At 41.4% G+C, this 17,406-nt stretch overlaps 3 protein-coding genes across 3 annotated transcripts; all 3 read left to right on the forward strand.

The window, feature by feature from the left end:
- Positions 1 to 1,576: 1,576 nt before the first annotated feature.
- Positions 1,577 to 2,780, forward strand: hoxc6a (homeobox C6a). The gene is made up of 2 exons (XM_076091105.1): positions 1,577 to 1,985; positions 2,441 to 2,780. The coding sequence occupies exons 1-2, from the start codon at positions 1,589 to 1,591 to the stop codon at positions 2,749 to 2,751; spliced, it is 708 nt and encodes a 235-aa protein (XP_075947220.1). The 5' UTR covers positions 1,577 to 1,588; the 3' UTR covers positions 2,752 to 2,780.
- Positions 2,781 to 4,474: 1,694 nt separating this feature from the next.
- On the forward strand, positions 4,475 to 6,350 carry hoxc5a (homeobox C5a). The gene is made up of 2 exons (XM_076091114.1): positions 4,475 to 4,952; positions 6,142 to 6,350. Exons 1-2 carry the CDS (start codon positions 4,475 to 4,477, stop codon positions 6,348 to 6,350), a joined length of 687 nt encoding a protein of 228 aa, XP_075947229.1.
- A 9,501-nt stretch (positions 6,351 to 15,851) lies between these two features.
- On the forward strand, positions 15,852 to 17,162 carry hoxc4a (homeobox C4a). The gene is made up of 2 exons (XM_076091126.1): positions 15,852 to 16,293; positions 16,804 to 17,162. Exons 1-2 carry the CDS (start codon positions 15,858 to 15,860, stop codon positions 17,160 to 17,162), a joined length of 795 nt encoding a protein of 264 aa, XP_075947241.1. The 5' UTR covers positions 15,852 to 15,857.
- Positions 17,163 to 17,406: the final 244 nt, after the last annotated feature.

A 17,406-nucleotide genomic window follows, 5' to 3' on the forward strand; every position in this document is an offset into this window, starting at 1 on the left:
CAGGCGGTGTAAAACTGCGCTCTTATCAGCTGTACGAAAAGTAATTTAATTATATTAATCACAGACAACTGAGAGCGAGTAAAGCTGCATGGTCTCTTTTATGTCATTATTGTAGAATTTTACGCATTTAGTTGCAGAACATTTCGCCCTGACAGGCGCTCAAGACTTGCTAGATTTTTGCAGAACAAGTCTGAAGTAATTTCCAAACCCATAATTTGCTGCTCAGATAATTATCGGTTCCCCTTTCCCCTGTGTGCGAGAGGAATGTCGAAGTATGATCCGAACAGGAGGAAAAGACTAACTTCTGTGCATAAATCTGAAAGCATAGCATTTATTGTTGTGATTTAAAGAGACTGTACCTGCTATCGGCTCAAAGGGAACACCGGACACTGTTGGCCTGCGGAGGATTTTGTCTGACGTGTGCTGGACAGTCGCATAACTGATTAGATTTTCATAGAGAGTGGCCGCAGTTGGACGCAGTTCTGTGCTAGCCAGTCTGATCTATACACGCTGTTTCCATTTAGTTTATGCCTCCACGTGCTGTGCAGTGCTTTCATTTCTGAGCCTGGGAGATTGCTGCTCGTGTTGCAGGGCTTTGCTGCAGAGATAGTTGTTGGTGTGCTGGGGAACGTCACTTGTTTTATTGCCCTCACAGAACAGAGACCATAAACGCATTCTTACCACCTACACCCTCCCCCAGTTCACTGCAAAAAACATTGAAATTGCTCACATGCCAGATAATTCATACACAATGGAAACATTAACAGTATGCTGGAAACTCGTCGATATGGCTGAGATAAACAGAAAAAAATGCCAATATTCATTTTAGTCTTAATACAAAGGTGCTGCGTCTTGCGGGATGAGAGCATGCAGATAGTATAGCCCATCGCTGCAGTGGTGTTGTGAAAATAAAACTGTGTTTTGGAAAAACACACATACACACATACACACACACACTCAAGATCACAGAAAATAGCTTTTCTTTCTGTTTCAGTAAATTAATTTGATAGCTCATTTCCTGCACTCTCTACCACCTTTGGAGTTGTGTTCATGTGTATTTTTATGCAAATGTTCCGCTTTGCTTTGAGTGTGATCACTGTACTGAATGACATTACCCACATTTCGCATCATACTTCCTCCCCAAACACCACATATTGTTAAACTTCACGTCAAAAACATCTCATTCAGCCAAGCTTATAGTGTGCCACTCCAACTCCACGGTGTGTTTATCGGCATTTAGCACTAATGTTCAAGCGCTGAGCTAAAAGCTACAGTTTCTCCTCAACTCCTGCCTCTCAATTGGTGGAGAACGGTCAGCTGACGTTGTCATATTGTCTCTCACCGAGCCAAGCCTCGGCTATAACACTCGGGTTTGTGCGTCTTAACCGGAGATTGGAAATTAATAATATTGAATCCTCAAAGTAGCCCACGTCCAGTTAGAGAAGCAGAAAGTCGAGAGAGAAAAAGGAAGACCTTGGAGAAAGGTGTGGTTGGTTGACACAGACGGGAAGGAGATTTACTGAGAAGGAGATTGAAGAGAGACCGATAAAGAAGTGGGGAGAGTTGGAGAGAGGGTTACAGGCAAGGTATGAATTCTTATTTCGCAAACCCGTCGCTCTCCTGCCATTTATCCGGTGGTCAAGATGTTTTGCCTAACGTACCCCTAAACTCCACCACCTATGACACAGTCAGACATTTTTCGTCGTACGGCGCTGCTGTGACCCAGAATCGGATATATGCACCTTTCTACTCTCCTCAAGACAATGTCGTTTTTGGGTCTGGCAGGGCACAGTATGAATACGGATCAAACGTGTTTCTTCAAGACAAGGACGTGCTCCCCAGTTGCAGACAAACAAACATGGGACTCAATACACAAAGCCACATTGCTCAAGAGTACAGTTTGGACCAAGGAAGAGCAGGAGCGCAGGATCAGAAAACCAACATCCCGATCTACCCGTGGATGCAGCGAATGAACTCACACAACGGTGAGTTTTACTACGACAAATAAATTAAGGAAATGGGCCAGTTTTACGATATGTCTTACCAAGAGAGTAAGTTACTTTTTATGGCCCCATAAAACATTACTGTATCCCCTCGACTTGTAGATGGGCCTTTACATGTGCAAACAAACAGCTTTCATATTAAGAAAGATATAGTAGCCATAACCAGCAGCGAGAGACACAGAGAATGCATTACGACGCTTTTATTATTTTTAAATAATACAGCTAAGATGCCCTTTGAGGAAGGATTTGTCTTTCAGTTAAAATTACTTTATTCTTCTTCGTGGATTTCTATTACATTTGTGATTCTAACAATGAGGTAAAACTTGTGCTCAACTGCTTCAAGTATTATTAGAGCACAGACAGAGGCGTGTGTTTTTGAATGTCAAATGTGACTTCGCCTTCTGCGATTCAATTAGTGACTTCACTTTGTATTTCAGCAGGAGTGGGCTACGGGACAGACAGACGCAGAGGACGTCAAATATACTCTCGGTACCAAACACTTGAGCTGGAGAAGGAGTTTCATTTCAACCGCTACCTGACCAGGCGCAGACGCATCGAAATCGCCAATGCGCTTTGTTTAACGGAGCGGCAGATCAAAATCTGGTTTCAGAACCGACGTATGAAATGGAAGAAAGAGAGCAACCTGACCTCCACGGTGACTGGAAGTGAACAGACAGGAGCCTCTCCGGAGGAGGAACGCAATGGCGCAATTGAAGAACAGAAGGATGAGGACAAGAAGAAAGAATAGTTTCAAAAAAAAAAAAAAAAAAAAAAAAAAAAAAAGGGGGAAACACCTGATGACCATGTAAACCCAACATAACTACCTAAAAAAATCTATATGGACTTGAGAGCGACTTCACTGCATGATGGCTACCGCAGCTCTCCCACTTATATCCCATGTTGACCACAGGAGTGTTGAGCCTTAGAAATCCAGATTATTTCAGCCACAGTTTGTTCCCCTGTGACACTTGGGCTGCTGATTCTGTTTTATTGCAATGTCACACTTGTATTGTGAAAATAAAAAGAAGTATTCATTTCTACGTTATTTCTCATGCCAGTAAAATCTGTGTATATATCCCCCCACACCCCATCCATCACTGTGAACTCTTTAAATCACCTCACAGAATACAGTGTTGGTCAGATTTAACTCAATGTTGTACATGAACATTCCACGGAGGGAAAGGAAAGGACCGGGCGGACACTTCATTTGATCACAGTATTATAGTATAGGCCCACTTGAATCATCCGCCGAAAAGTGTCCTGCACAAACATGAAACTTGCACGGACATAGACCACAGTCCACACACAAACAACTGAAATGCCTGTATATAATCAAAGTAACAATATACTATGTAAATCCTGTAAGCACTTATGTGCATTTAGCCGCTTTGATAGACGCTGCATAACATACAATTGCGCGTAGCCCCCCTTTTTTTGTTTATAATTTGACACAATAGGCTTTCATTGTGAAACAGGTTTGTACACTAGTAATTCTTCACTTCTGTTTGGGAGTTGCGAATTCATGTTTTGTCATAATTGTGTATCATGGAATAAAATATTTGCAAAAATGTCACCATCGTCCTGTGTTTTTGGGAGCATCTTTCTGAGTCAGATGATCGTATAAAGAAAGATTTCTTGAAATAGGCACCAAACTCAGTGCGTGATTGTGGATACTTGTTTGACATGTTATCTTTATCATGACCGTTATGGTCAAGGGAGGCTGTAACGGCAAGCAACAAACAAGCCAATGAAAGGATTTTTTAAAACAAATTTTGGCCTTTTATTGATTCAATATTCAACTTGGTATGATTCATAAAAGCATGGGAATGAGCTATTGTTCAATATGCGGTTAACCAATAACATTCCCGTAGCTGTATTTTAACTTGACGTCCATATGTGTAAATATATTTAAAACAAGTGAGCAGTTTAAAATGTCATTAGTATTTATTTTTATTATTATGATTGTTATCGTTATTATTATTAATTTATTATATGGGGCTGTTGGTGGACTCGCGGTGTGGCGGGGGCAGAGAGCTCTGGCCGATTCTGACCGTCCTGCCCCATACCAGACACCAGATGACGCTCTTGTCTTACTGTCCTGCCCTTTTTGCGCTAAAGATCCCTGCCTGGTCCTCAACAACCAACAGCTCAAAGTTTACCGGACACGTTTCTCCTATTCATCAATATCCCCATTGAGTATCAAAGCCAATTTATGACTGGCCAACATGTGCACGTGATCCCATACAAATACCCCATATTTGGGCAGCGCACGTCGGATCAAGAATTAAAAAAAAGATACCAAAGCCTACTCCACCTATAAATCCTGGATTATTTTTTTAAGGCAGACAGCTCTGAATTTTCCAAAAGCGGCTACAAAGAAAAGCAATGATCAACAAAAACAAGGAAATAACCGCCACAAACATCCCGCAGCCCTCTCTAGTTTAAAAAGAAAGTATCGCTGATTGTTCAAAATGAGCTCTTATGTTGACAGCTGCAATCTCAGGCAAACAAGCGAGACAACTTCTCCTAACACTATGTTTAGTTTCGATCTTTCTGGGCGCGCGTCCAGCCGCTATGAGGGTGTTAATGTGAACGGGATATTCACTTGTCCCGTCCCCACGACCTCTGTTGAACGAGAGGAGATGAAAACTAGCCTGCGTGGCAATACGGATACTCCTCTCCCGTCAGGACCACAGATAACCATGGTCTCCAGTAGCTCGTCTGTGAACGCAAGCGGTCTCAACTACGGCAGCAGCGCGCTGCTGGGACGAGGGGCAGAAAGAGACCCGGAGAGGAGCGCAAAATCCGGCGGCAACAAGAGCCAAGAGAGCGAGAGAAACGCGGAGAACACGCAAACGGTGAAACGACACACAAATGTGAGCCAGCGTCAGGACAGCGAGCAGCAGCCACAGATTTATCCATGGATGACAAAACTGCACATGAGCCACGGTAAAGTTTGCCTATTTTCTAAAGTGCGACTAAAGATGCTTTCCCTTATTCTCTCTTTACGCTGCAACACTTCTTTTCGTCCGTTCCAGTTTCCCTCTTGAGTTTTATAGGCCAAACGCAGGAAATAATAAAAACTCGTGGTCATAAATTTTATGACAAAGGCATCCATTGCTCGTAAACCTGCTCTGTTACGGTGAAGAGGTGATCTGCGGGTTGATTTATGGTGGTATAATTGGATAAGAGAACAAAATTGTGATAAAACTATGAAATAATATTCACAAATTCAGCTCGAAGTATTAGTTTTTGCCTTGTTTCCTTTATAGTCGTAGTTAATGTTTTACATTATCAAACTCACTGTGTGGGAGAAGCTTTAGCCTTAAATTGAACTCTGGGAAACACCAATGCCCTGACCCAATCGTGAACTTTTCACCTCTAAAAGAATTGAATAGGCGTGCTCCTTCTCCTTGCCTTAAAACCACTGGTTGACAATTTAGGCTGCAGATGGACGGTGAGCACATTTTCTGCAAAAAAAAAGAAGCTACTTCTGTTTAGTGTTCCTCCATTTGCAAACATCCTGGAGCACACAGTAGGGACTTTAGAATATTAAAGTCCGATAGCAGCAAAAGGCCTGTTTCTAAGCACTATGAGCAGTCTGTAAATCTGCAAATAGGAAAACATATCTGGGAAACGTCAGAATCCATTTTCTAATCCCACTTCTTTAGATTTTACACATCTGTTTTTCCTCCCACGGTGTTCCACTGCAGCGGTATTAGGCCGAGGTCAGTGTTTACACGAAGGCCAACACATTATTATCCAGTTTTACATATTACAATAAGAAGAGTTTCTTAACTAGTCTTGTGTATTTTATATGTTTTAATGCGTAACAATGTAGAGGGCCCTCCTTCCTTTAAGCTAAGTATATTTATTGGAGTTAACCATCCTTATCAGCCTGACATGATTTTTATTACACAAAACCACAGTAAGTAAGATCAGGTTCAATTGGGTTGTATAAAGATATTTGACCTTTCAAATGAGGGTGGACGGGGATTTAAATTAATAGATGTGTGCTTGTAATTCTTATTTTTATGGATGACCAATCTTTATTTTAATGTAATAATACTATTAGCCTATTATATTCATTCACCACTATAATGCTGCTGAAAGCTAACTGATTTTAATGCCACTTCAGAATCGGAGGGTAAGCGGTCCAGGACCAGTTACACCCGCTACCAGACTCTGGAGCTGGAGAAAGAGTTTCACTTCAACCGGTACCTGAGCCGCCGCAGGCGCGTAGAGATCGCCCACACCCTGTGTCTAAACGAGAGGCAGATCAAAATCTGGTTCCAGAACAGACGAATGAAGTGGAAGAAGGACTCAAAGATCAAAGTGAAGGAATAAAAGAGCACCAGAGAGCGGGTGCATGCAGCACGTTTTTCAGCCCCACACAGTGCTGGAGTGCCGCCTGACCTCCGGATGAACTGCTAGGAGCAATGACATCATGACACCGCGCTGTGTGCTTCATCACCAATTATGTGTCACTTGCTGCAGTTTGGGACCTAATGTATTGAATATCACTCACATTGATCAATCGGTTTACATTTCTAAATTAATTTGCTGCCCATGCGATGATAACCTCCCTTTGCTGCACGAAGGGGACAAGAGGTTGAGAGGAGCTTGGCCCTTCGAGCTGCAAGGCTTTAGGTCTGCGGTGCACTGAAAGGCTGCACAACGCTACTAATTATGTTTTGAATTAGGATAAAAGTGGTGGAGGCTGGGTGATAGCCTGCATCGTTTCCAGCTCTGTCTCAACATCATGTGATAAAAAAATGTAACGTCAACAAATCAAAATAAAGACAAAAGCTATTTATGGCTGTTTATGAGCTGTCCTGTAAGCAACAGTGAGATCCTTTCCCACCAGTAAAAAAAACACTTTCCCACCTCTTTCCTTTTCTTTTTAAATCCACTAAGATGTTGCAGTGGTTGAATGTGTGGTATGTTCAGTGAGCTGATATCTCCGTGAGTGTGAAGGCCTCATCCCTGTTGTCTGTCATATAATTGTGAATCTAAATCGTTATGTATAATTCAGCGACTATGTGATAATATTGTGATGTGCAGTGAAGCCATTTCTCTCGCCCTCTGTAAACTTAAGGTGCCATGGTTTACACGAGGCCCGGAAGAACTGATAGATGGCTTAATTGTCGATTGTAACCAATAAAGTCTCATCATTAACAGTAAAGGGTTTTTCCTTTGGTCGGTATGTACATTTCTGTTATTTCTCATATCAGGGTTACGTTGATTAAACTAATATGGACATTGTTGTCTACTTTTTTTTTTTTTAGCAACTACCGATTTTCATTCTTTTGTTTTATTCTACTGATCACGTTTTTTGGAGGATGTGTCGGAATCCACAGAATTTCATTGACTGACAAACGCGGTTGGAAGTTTAAGGCCCTCATAAAACTTTATTGCCCCTTTTCCAGCACTACGCTACTGGCAGACTCCCGTTTCCTGTTTTGTCAGGGAAGGAAGGGACACACTAGCCTGTGATAACACTCGCCTTCAACACAACATGGATGCAAAACGTTGGTTTCTTGTGGCCGCAGACTGATGCGCCGTCACTGTTAAAGGCCATATGGTAACTTTATGATATCGCCCTGCTCTTTAAGCATCATTGCACTGTAGTTAAAACAACACGACCTGCTACTATAAAGGACATAAAACCATGCCACTTGCTGGGTGTCTGCATCCAGCAGCAGCTTTTGTAGAAGTCGTAGTATGACACGGCATAGCCCAAGGTTATGAGCTAATTTCTCTATTAAAGAAAATAAAAATCAACTCACCTCTCAAACTAATAGCTTCCTATTCAACTTCCTTGACGGTTATGAGAACCGGTCAGCACAGCCTCCACTTTCTCTGCGCTCTGTTAGGCCTAACATATACGTGGACAATGTATTGAATCCCTGTTTGAATGTCTTTCTTTTAGGCTATTTTAAAGTTTACAAGGTTACATATGCCAATTGCCCCAAGCAGGGCCTGTGAATGGTGCACAGGAAGCACGTGGTGTCATTTAAGTGGGTTTTATGGCCTGGAAGAGCTGACAAACCTTCGATATATACACATCATATATAATCTTAACTGTCCGGAATCGCAGCTGCTGGGTTCCCCTTATCTGAGGAAGAAAGGGCTTTGTGGCAGTGAGGATGCAGTACCTTTCTCCGGACTGTGTAGTCGGTGGTGCGGAGGACTGAGAGCTGCTGCAGTAAGTTGCTTTTAACTTTGCCTTTACAGGCCTGTGTGACTGTAACGTTGTTTCACCGTGAAAAAAAATAGATTGTTTCTGTTTTATGTTAGCGTGACTTTGAATGCGTGGATGTTGAATTGATGCACTTTAAAATGAACGATATTAATTGATGGTTAATATGCGTTTTTATAATCACAGAATTATACTTTTTGAGTCACCGGGAAAATGTTGTTTTTGACATTTTTTAAAGGACAGCTGGAGTTGCATATTTAGTCCGACAGAAACGGGATTATACCGCTCATGGTTATTTGCTTGTCAGGGCAGTTATTGTTTTTCCGCAGAATAATCTTTGTATTTGTACGAGATTTCAATCTTACAATTAAAAGCTAAATAAATAATATATATCTATATGTGTATTCATGTATCTCAACACAGACAGTGGCATCCTGTTTGATTCAACAGTTTGCTTCGCTTAATCCTGTCAGTAAAACGATCAAAGACATTTGAAAAATAATTAAATGTCAGCCAGAACTATCAGAAATAATTTGGCACCCTCCACACTCTCTCCCTCTTTCTCTCAAACATACACATACTGACTCTCTCTTTTACCTGTATGTATGTATTTTTTGTTGTTTAATTCTTAGTCAATGCTCATAGTTTGATTCAGGGGTGCAGATTGTGTAGCTGAAAAAAAATGTGTTGAAAATGTAATATTGTTCGGTGTGATGCTAAAATGTTGTCTTGTAGTTTGAAATGCTGCACCATACAAGCTATAAAATACGAAACCTTATTAAAATGCTTCATCTCACTGTGTCACCTTGACATGAGGTTAGTGTTTGTCCTCGTGAGCTCCTGTTGTTATAGGGTCACGTCTGGGCCAACAGACAGGTTTGATTCAAAGGCACTTTGCAGTGTAATTATGGCGTGTCCAAACCCAAAGCCTGAGCAAATCAGTGTGGCTGTGAGCTGGAGCTAGAGCTGTTGCATGTTTTACAAAAACGCACCTTTGTTGCACAATAGAGGAATGTTTGTTTTTCCACCCTCTTTCCCCCTGCAGACTTGTCCTCACTGCAGGGGCAGAATTGTACTGACTTGATCAGTTTGGAGACTGATGAGGCGATGTGATCTTATTAGCTCGATAATTTTCTGTTGCTCTATAGGGCACATCATGTAATTGCCCATATGTCTTAGAAAGCAGTTCAGTCTAGAAATACTGGTCTTTCCTAATCAATCTGTGGGATTGCAAAGGGCTCATTTTGATATTAAGTCTATTTTGGGGTGAGTGCAGCTCAGCTGACAGAGCAAGGTGCAGCAGGGGTGTGCATGATGCAGCATCAAAGGCTACAATGTAATTAGATATGATAGAAATGGATGAATCCACTCTCATCCAAATTAGGAGTTTTAATGGATCACGTTCCGATATCAATATGTGCACGTCCATGTATGTATTGATGACTCACAGTCGTGGCTGTGTTGTTTTCAACCCACCAGCATCCCTTTTTCTTTTTGTTTTCAGGTGGATGATCAATTATACACTTCCAATAGGGGGCACTGTGTAACACGCTCCTGTGTGGGTGATTCACTGTGGGGGCAATGTGTCCACGTAAGGACATGGATTAGTGCTCTTTATATCCTATGATTTTATTTGATCTCGTGCTGTTTTTGAGCAGTTGTATTGTCATGTTTACTGTTATCAGAGGGAGAAATTATCAACATAAGCTATCAAACTAAAATAAAAAAGAATCCAAAGTTGTTCTCCTTCAAAAAACAAAATAAAACATTCATCATCTCTCCAATACATTAACAACTAATTTGATGTGTGTTAAGGCATCTTTACAGAGGATGCAGTGCCCTTATTATAATCGAAAGTATTTTTTTGTCAGTCATTGCATCTTTAGAGGAAGTTTGAATTATGTTGTTGATATCAAAGTTACTCCAGCTTAAAACATTCTGATATGACTCAATAAAAGTGGAACAGTCTAAACATCCGTTTTCACTGCCATGTTCTGTGCTGTTGTATTCCTTTCTTTGACTTGTGGAGCTGACACTGTCATCATTCAATCCACCGAGGTCATTTCCGGGTGAGCACAGACTTCCCTTTGTCTTAGCCCAAATAAGAACCATAAAGTCCCATTAGGTCGTTTTCGAGCACAGCCAGAATGTATTTACAATGTGAAGACAACGTCGTGATTCTTTTACTGACTGTTCGCCATAATTCAGCCGCGCTGAAGTCCAGGGATTTCTATTCATAGAACATATGCCCAAGGAAATATCATAATGCTTGTAAATTTATTTTTTACTGTCTGAAAATGACCCGTCCTAAATTTCTCTGTCCTCGGCCCCAGTTCTGCAGGAGCCCACACATGTCAACGTGTTTCTAGGGCAGCCTCCCTTCAATTAGGCTAGATAACAGAGGAGATCAGACGCAGAGGGACAAACTCAAGCATCATTAGGATGAAATAATAACGCAGCATATCAAACGGTTATTTTCTGTTTCAACACAAAGATTAACTGTAAACTTATAGGAAAAATGTTTTTGGCTGGAATAAAACATGTGGCTTTTCGATATCTTTTAAATAGAATGTATTGCTCATATTTGAATTGAAATCTTTTAAATTTATTTGTATTATTTGTATGATATTGTGGCAATTTTAAATGGAGCAAAAACGAAATATGTTACACACAATGCATCCGTTCATTTATACGCCTGATAATAGGACTTAAGGAATACTTGATCTGTTGATTCGGCAAGTGGTCAATTTATTGATCTAATATATCTTTCATTGAAACGTAAATATTAATTGAACAAGGTGTAGAATTTTAGCTTCTTCTTCATCAAGAATTCTAATTTTCCAGTTTCGATGCAAAACGTAATTTTCTTAACTCAAAGACAGACTGCTCTTGGTCTAATTTTCGTTGTCTCTCTTTTTTTCAGACAGTTCACCGGGTCAAAATGAGTGGGACCGTGGATCTATCAGTAAGTGTTATCCATCGCCCCCACGCCTTTCCACCTGGCTTTAGTCAAGAGATGTGACACTTCGTGGAGCTTGTTATTCGGCTGTAGGCAAACAGCTGTCTCCACTGGCATCACGGGTAGGCTACTGATGCCTGCAGTCTTAACCAACTGCTATTCTGCGGTTTAACAATCACACTGTTTTTACTTGTATTTGGATTTTTTTCAATTTCAAACATTACTTCAACAAAAAACTACTTCTCGTATTACTGTCCTGCAATCTACTTGGGTCGAGTTAACAGCCAGAACAGCTGCTCTCTTGCTGCACAGGTGAACTGGATTTAACGCTGCAGTAAGAGTCCAACGAGCCACAACATATAGCCATAATGAACTGCAAAACCAACCAATGGTTTCTGTGGGGCATCTAGTATCTGAAACCACCTCTGCTCCCCCGGCTGCTGCTGTTAGAGGGTATTCATGTCCAACTAGTCTCCAGTCTGTCTGCACTTCATTAAAACTTTTTATTTTAACTGGACGATCCGGCTTAACGTTATTACACCTGGGGAGAGTAAACGTGTAAAGGCTATTAGGTTAAGGGTTTGATTAAAAGCGCATCGTAACCATTTTCATCAGGGAGCGGAATATTACTGCACTGTCTGCATCCAGGTCAGGTGCTGCTGGGCCACCAAATTAAAAAACATGCCATGCATGGCCACAACCACACCCTCCACATAGTTTCACACAGATTTATTGTGTTTACATGTACATGTGTGAACACGCTTGTACCGTTGTTATTTTACAGGGCGGGGCGGGGGCGCTTAACAATTTCTCAAATGAACAAATGAAACATCAAATTAGTCCGCCCGAGGGCCTCATTTTTTGTACTTCTACATTATAACTAGTTATTGAACTAGGTGCACGATCTGAAAGCCATTTGTGGGGAGAAAGAATTCATTGCTGTCCCTCCATCAATATTCCTTGGCAGTGAACTATTGGATCCAGTCAAACGCGAGGGGTGAAACGCGGGTCAGGCTGTCTAACTAATATTAAAATGCGTCCGCCAGAGCGCATGGGGCGAGAGGGGAATATGGAGTGTGCGTGCAGCTCGTTCACACTGACTGAGTGCACAACAAACTGCTTTTATTTAGATGAGCATACAAAGCCAAATGAACGTGAGTTAGATTTCTTTTTGTGACTATTTCCTCTTTAGTTCACCGTTTGTTTGCTCAGGATGCTTTGTTCTCCAATAAAAAGAATGAATGAATTGATACACATAGTGCACTCGGGGAAATATGTAGATTGAGATGTTTTTTGACAGTGTTTGAATACCCTTGTGCATTTCCACTGTAATCAATTCCATCGATTCACAACCTGAGCATGTTTGCTGTTTTTAATAACCCCGAAACAGGTCACATGTCTGATATTTCATTTTTCATCCGAGGCTTTTCTCATTAGCTTCCAGAGTGGCAGGAAGAGAGGTTACTGAGCGGTCAGTATGGTAATAGCAAGAAGAAGAAATGGTTGGGAACAATAGAAACTTATTTTTCATCTGTGCTGTCACGCCGTCCCTTTGTATCTGCCGTGTTTGTGACTGAATATTCATATAAGAGCCACCTCAAAGGCAGAGGTTGAACGTAAAGAAAAGAGACCCTCTTGTCCTTTGCACACGACGCGTTGGTGTGCGCGCGCGAAGGCGTATTTATAGACGCGAATTTCATTTTATTGGAGGAAATATGTTAAAGTCACATTCTCTTAAGAGCAGAATTGATTAGTATTTGTGATAAACAGCGCCACGCGTTGTGCAGTATTTCTACTCTATTGCATCCTGAATATTCGTTGTGACAAATACTGTACTAATTCAGACACGATAACCTGCAGGCATAGAGGTTTGGCTGAGAGATCACCTCTGCAGTGTCTAACCTAAAAATTATTAGTTGTCTATATGTACCCTGTAGAACCGAATTTGTGTGAAATGCAAACAGTCGCAAATACGTCTCTACAGGAATACATGGGCAACTGAAATACCACGCCAGCCAATGGATTCTTCTGCTTCTGCCCGTCTTCACGTCTCTCTGGCTTTTTTCCTCAATGCTATTGAATATACAAGCATCAGTGATATACACAGCCTACATCCAGGCACTAGCAATGCAATAACATTGTCACAAAGTGTATTCATAGTCCAGACAGTAGATTGTGTAGGTAGGCCACAGAGAGCAGACCCATGTGTGCAGACAGTGTGCGGCTACTAGTGTCAGACCCTGTAAAACACGTTAGGAAGCAGGGGTCGTTTAAAAGTGACTGATTTACGGCTTTTATTGCTCTATAAAACGCCTCTAACATTCTAGCAAGGGGTAATAGAAATGTCGTGCGCATTCTGTACAAACAGGACAGCCAGAAATGCCATTTCATGTCTCATTTTTAAACATATTATGTAATTATTGCTGTGAAAATATATTCATCAGTTACCGTGCAATTTGCTGCTTTTGACCCAGAGATTGACTTGTGTGCTACTTTTGTTCAGGCTTAATGTTTCTTCAAGTGGGAGCCTCTGACGTTTATTATTATTATTATTATTATTATTATTATTATTATTATTATTATTATTATTATAGGTTGTAATTTTGGCTGTAGATGACTCCATAGCTAGGCTATCATAACAATAAAAAAAGAAAAGATGTATACATTCTGGATGCTGCTGAGCTATTAGAGAGTTAACCCTGTCTCTCTTTGACCACAGCTGACTCTGAGATAAGAATGGGAAGCATACAGCACATGACAAGTTTACACAGCCAGGCAGTATCAGTTTACAATATCACAGCAGACCTCCAGTAATGTGGCTGATGGCCAGTGCTTAAGTCAAGAATAGCATGTAACATTTGGAGGCAGCCAGACTGACATATTATTGTAGTGTTGTTATTGTTTTGGCAATGAGTTGAACTATAGTTTAAAGGAAAATAAATATACACATAGGGTATTGTAAACATGTATGTTTATATATCTGTTGCATGTATTTCTGTAAATATAAAGCAATACTGCATTATTCAAAATCTTCCTCAGCATTTCCTTTCATGAAATATGGGTTGTAGTTTCGCTGATTTATAGTGTGGTCACGTGGTTTAATTTAAGGTCATAACAAAGGTCACAAAGTGTCTTGCAAGTATAAGATACTGTTTCCTTAATATTGGTGGAGCAGAGAGTCATGAGGAGATGGAAATATAAGAGCAGCATTCTGTCAGAAAATAGCCTTTGAAGAATTTGATGAATTCAGTTGCACTTATTGTGTGAATGCATCTCTAAGCAGGACTGCCCTGCGTGTACAGCTGCTCCAACATGCTCGACCAGATTGAACTTCTCTGTGACACAATAGGACTGCTCTGCAGTAAACTCAGCAGACCAGAATTTTCTGAGACTCTCTGGTCTGTGACATCATGACAGTGTTGGTCCTCTGTGACATCATGCTGGTTGTGTTCATTCTGTCTGGTTTGTGACATGATGATGCTGCTCTGCTGCAGTTGTCAGGTTTGTGACTTCACACATTTCCCAGTGTTGAGATAGTTTGGTCTGTTGGCTGCTCCACTGTTGTCTGTTCCCTACTTGTAGTATATGACCTTTCTCTACTTTCTCTATTTTGAATGTACATATCAAAGGCTTTTGTTAAATGCTTATTCTATATTTCAGAATCAGAGGTTATTGTCAAAAGTTAAAGGCATGTGTTGGCGTTTTTTACTTTACCGTTTTATACTGTAGACAATAGGAACACCATGGCTTTTTTTATTCTTATCATCTTATTTGCTTCATTGTAAAGCACCCTACACCTTCGTTCCAGCAGATTTGCAAGGCAGCTTCTTCATGACAGCTTCAATCAGGCCCGGTGTGGATGTTATCCTCACCAATTTCTAATTAAAAGTTGAAGGCGGAGCCTTTTAATGAATAGTCTGGGAAAGAAAAGGGATATAATTTTAAAATAGACAAATATCTCATCATTGAATGAAGGCTTTTGTTTAAGCAGCCTGTCCACCTTTTCTCCAACATTATAAATTATCAGGCCTACTTTCAAAAATCAACCACACCCCCTGATCTTCTCACCACTCCAGTCTTCTCTGACATTTAGATTCACAACAAACCTATTAAATATTTGTGCTGAAATGCTTTCAGCAATATCATCTTACAAAACTGATAAAGCTCCAATTCTTAAGTGTATTAATAGAGTGTAATCAGTTTTACAGCTGAAGTGCTGTTAGTAAAGACTATGCCTTCATTAATTAGCAGATAACCTTTATATAAGGCGTGCAGGCTAACAAAATGATTGGTTTGCTATTGTCCTATCTTATGCAAATCACCTATTGTCCCATTGAATAATCGAGACCAGAGGATTTTGCCTGTTTTATTTTTTCCTTGGTCAGCAACTAGCTACTAGTTTTGTCCCCAAGATCAATTGCCTAGGTAACACAACCAGAGAGAAGGGGGGGGGGGGGGGCGCGAGAGAGAGAGAGAGAGAGAGAGAAAGGGAGAGAGATATTTGTGCACACAATGGCGACTGTAGGTATGCTAAATACCTCTGGTTCCTTATCCGGGAACTACCTCTTACTCTGCTATTGGGCCATTGGGTCACGTGGTAAAAGTAACTTTACAGGGCTGCTCGCAAGTAGGAGGGCTTTATGGAGCAGAAAAACGACAAAGCTAGAAAAATTATTTTCCACTCCAGAAATTAATGATCATGAGCTCGTATTTGATGGAGTCTAACTACATTGATCCGAAATTCCCTCCATGCGAGGAATATTCGCAAAATAACTACATCCCTGAGCATAGTCCAGAATATTACAGCCGCGCAAGGGAGACTGGCTTCCAGAATCACCATCAGGAGTTATATCCTCCGCGGGCGAGCTACCAAGAGCGCCAGTATAACTGTGCAAGCATCCCTGAACCTGACACGCCAAGGGGACATGGAGTACCCCATTCTGCGCACCTGCTGACAGGGAAAGGGCAACCTGCTTCATGTGAAACCCCACAGTTGTCCATGTCCCCCGCCACCCCACCAGCCGCAACCTCCGCCTGCAACCAAGCTACCCCGGAGCATCCAAACAGCACAGCCTCCTCCAAGCAGCCCGTGGTGTACCCATGGATGAAGAAAATTCACGTCAGCACTGGTAGGCAACTTGTGTGTTCATGTTCCCTGCACTCCTCGTGCTCCTCTCTCCCTTTCCCTCCCTTTATCAGTCCCTCTGACTCCCATCTCGTTGCCAGCCCCTGCTCCGATAGCAGGGAAGCCTTTGAAATGGCACAATTGAGGCGGATTTACGACTCGGCATTGGTAATTACACCCACCATAAATTTTATAGCCGAGGTATACTCAGGGCAGCCGTATCACCATGTGGCTTCTGCTGTTATGTATTGCGCGATAGAGAGAGAGGGGGAGAAATGAATAAGAAAAAAAAATTGAGCTTTGTAATCTTGCATTAATAATTTAGCTCATAGTTGGATGTGAGTGTCCTCTCATTACCCTGAGAAGTTCTTAACTTCCCATTTAAATTTCTCAAACAGCTAAACATTCATATCCAATAAATCTTTCCAGCCATATCTCAGTAGAGGCCATTCTTGTTTACCCCTCCTTTCCTCCCTTCTCCGTCTCCCTTTCTCTCCACTTATCCTATTTCCAGCGAACCCGGGTTACAATGGAGCGGAGTCCAAGCGGTCTAGGACAGCCTACACGCGGCAGCAAGTCTTAGAATTGGAGAAGGAATTCCACTATAACCGATATTTAACTCGGCGGAGGCGCATCGAGATTGCCCACACCCTGGTTCTCTCCGAGCGACAGATTAAAATCTGGTTTCAAAACCGCAGGATGAAATGGAAAAAGGATCACAGGCTCCCGAACACCAAAGTGAGATCCTCCTCCTCCTCCGGGTCCAACACAAGCTCGGCAGCCGGCGCTGTTGCCGCTGCTTCGGCCACTAACACTGGGGCCCCCGACGAACTCACCGGAGCACAGCATGGAGAGGATATTACCAGGTTATAAAACCACGAACCAAGGGGTAGAAAAAGGACTGGTTATTTATAGAACAATTATATATTTTGTTTTCGTAGCTATCTTGTGCGGTTTCCTTTAAGTCCAAAGTTATATAAAATGCATGTTATATAGCATGGATTATTGCGAATACCGATTAATTATTTTTACGTGACACAGGGTTTAATTTATTTGATGCTCAATTAAGATGATGTTTTTTATTAAAAAATGTTTTGAATGAAGGAAAAAAATAGTA

The sequence above is a fragment of the Anarhichas minor genome, unplaced genomic scaffold, assembly GCF_050575085.1.
Source record: "Anarhichas minor isolate MPS153535 unplaced genomic scaffold, ASM5057508v1 ptg000003l, whole genome shotgun sequence".
Lineage (NCBI taxonomy): Eukaryota > Metazoa > Chordata > Actinopteri > Perciformes > Anarhichadidae > Anarhichas > Anarhichas minor.

Excerpts from the sequence above, each read along its gene's own strand:
- hoxc6a (XM_076091105.1), top strand. The coding sequence starts at position 1,589 with ATGAATTCTTATTTCGCAAACCCGTCGCTCTCCTGCCATTTATCCGGT. Across the intron at positions 1,986-2,440 it reads GCGAATGAACTCACACAACG|CAGGAGTGGGCTACGGGACA; the intron begins GTGAGTTTTACT and ends TTTGTATTTCAG.
- hoxc5a (XM_076091114.1), top strand. The coding sequence starts at position 4,475 with ATGAGCTCTTATGTTGACAGCTGCAATCTCAGGCAAACAAGCGAGACA. Across the intron at positions 4,953-6,141 it reads AAAACTGCACATGAGCCACG|AATCGGAGGGTAAGCGGTCC; the intron begins GTAAAGTTTGCC and ends ATGCCACTTCAG.
- hoxc4a (XM_076091126.1), top strand. The coding sequence starts at position 15,858 with ATGATCATGAGCTCGTATTTGATGGAGTCTAACTACATTGATCCGAAA. Across the intron at positions 16,294-16,803 it reads GAAAATTCACGTCAGCACTG|CGAACCCGGGTTACAATGGA; the intron begins GTAGGCAACTTG and ends TCCTATTTCCAG.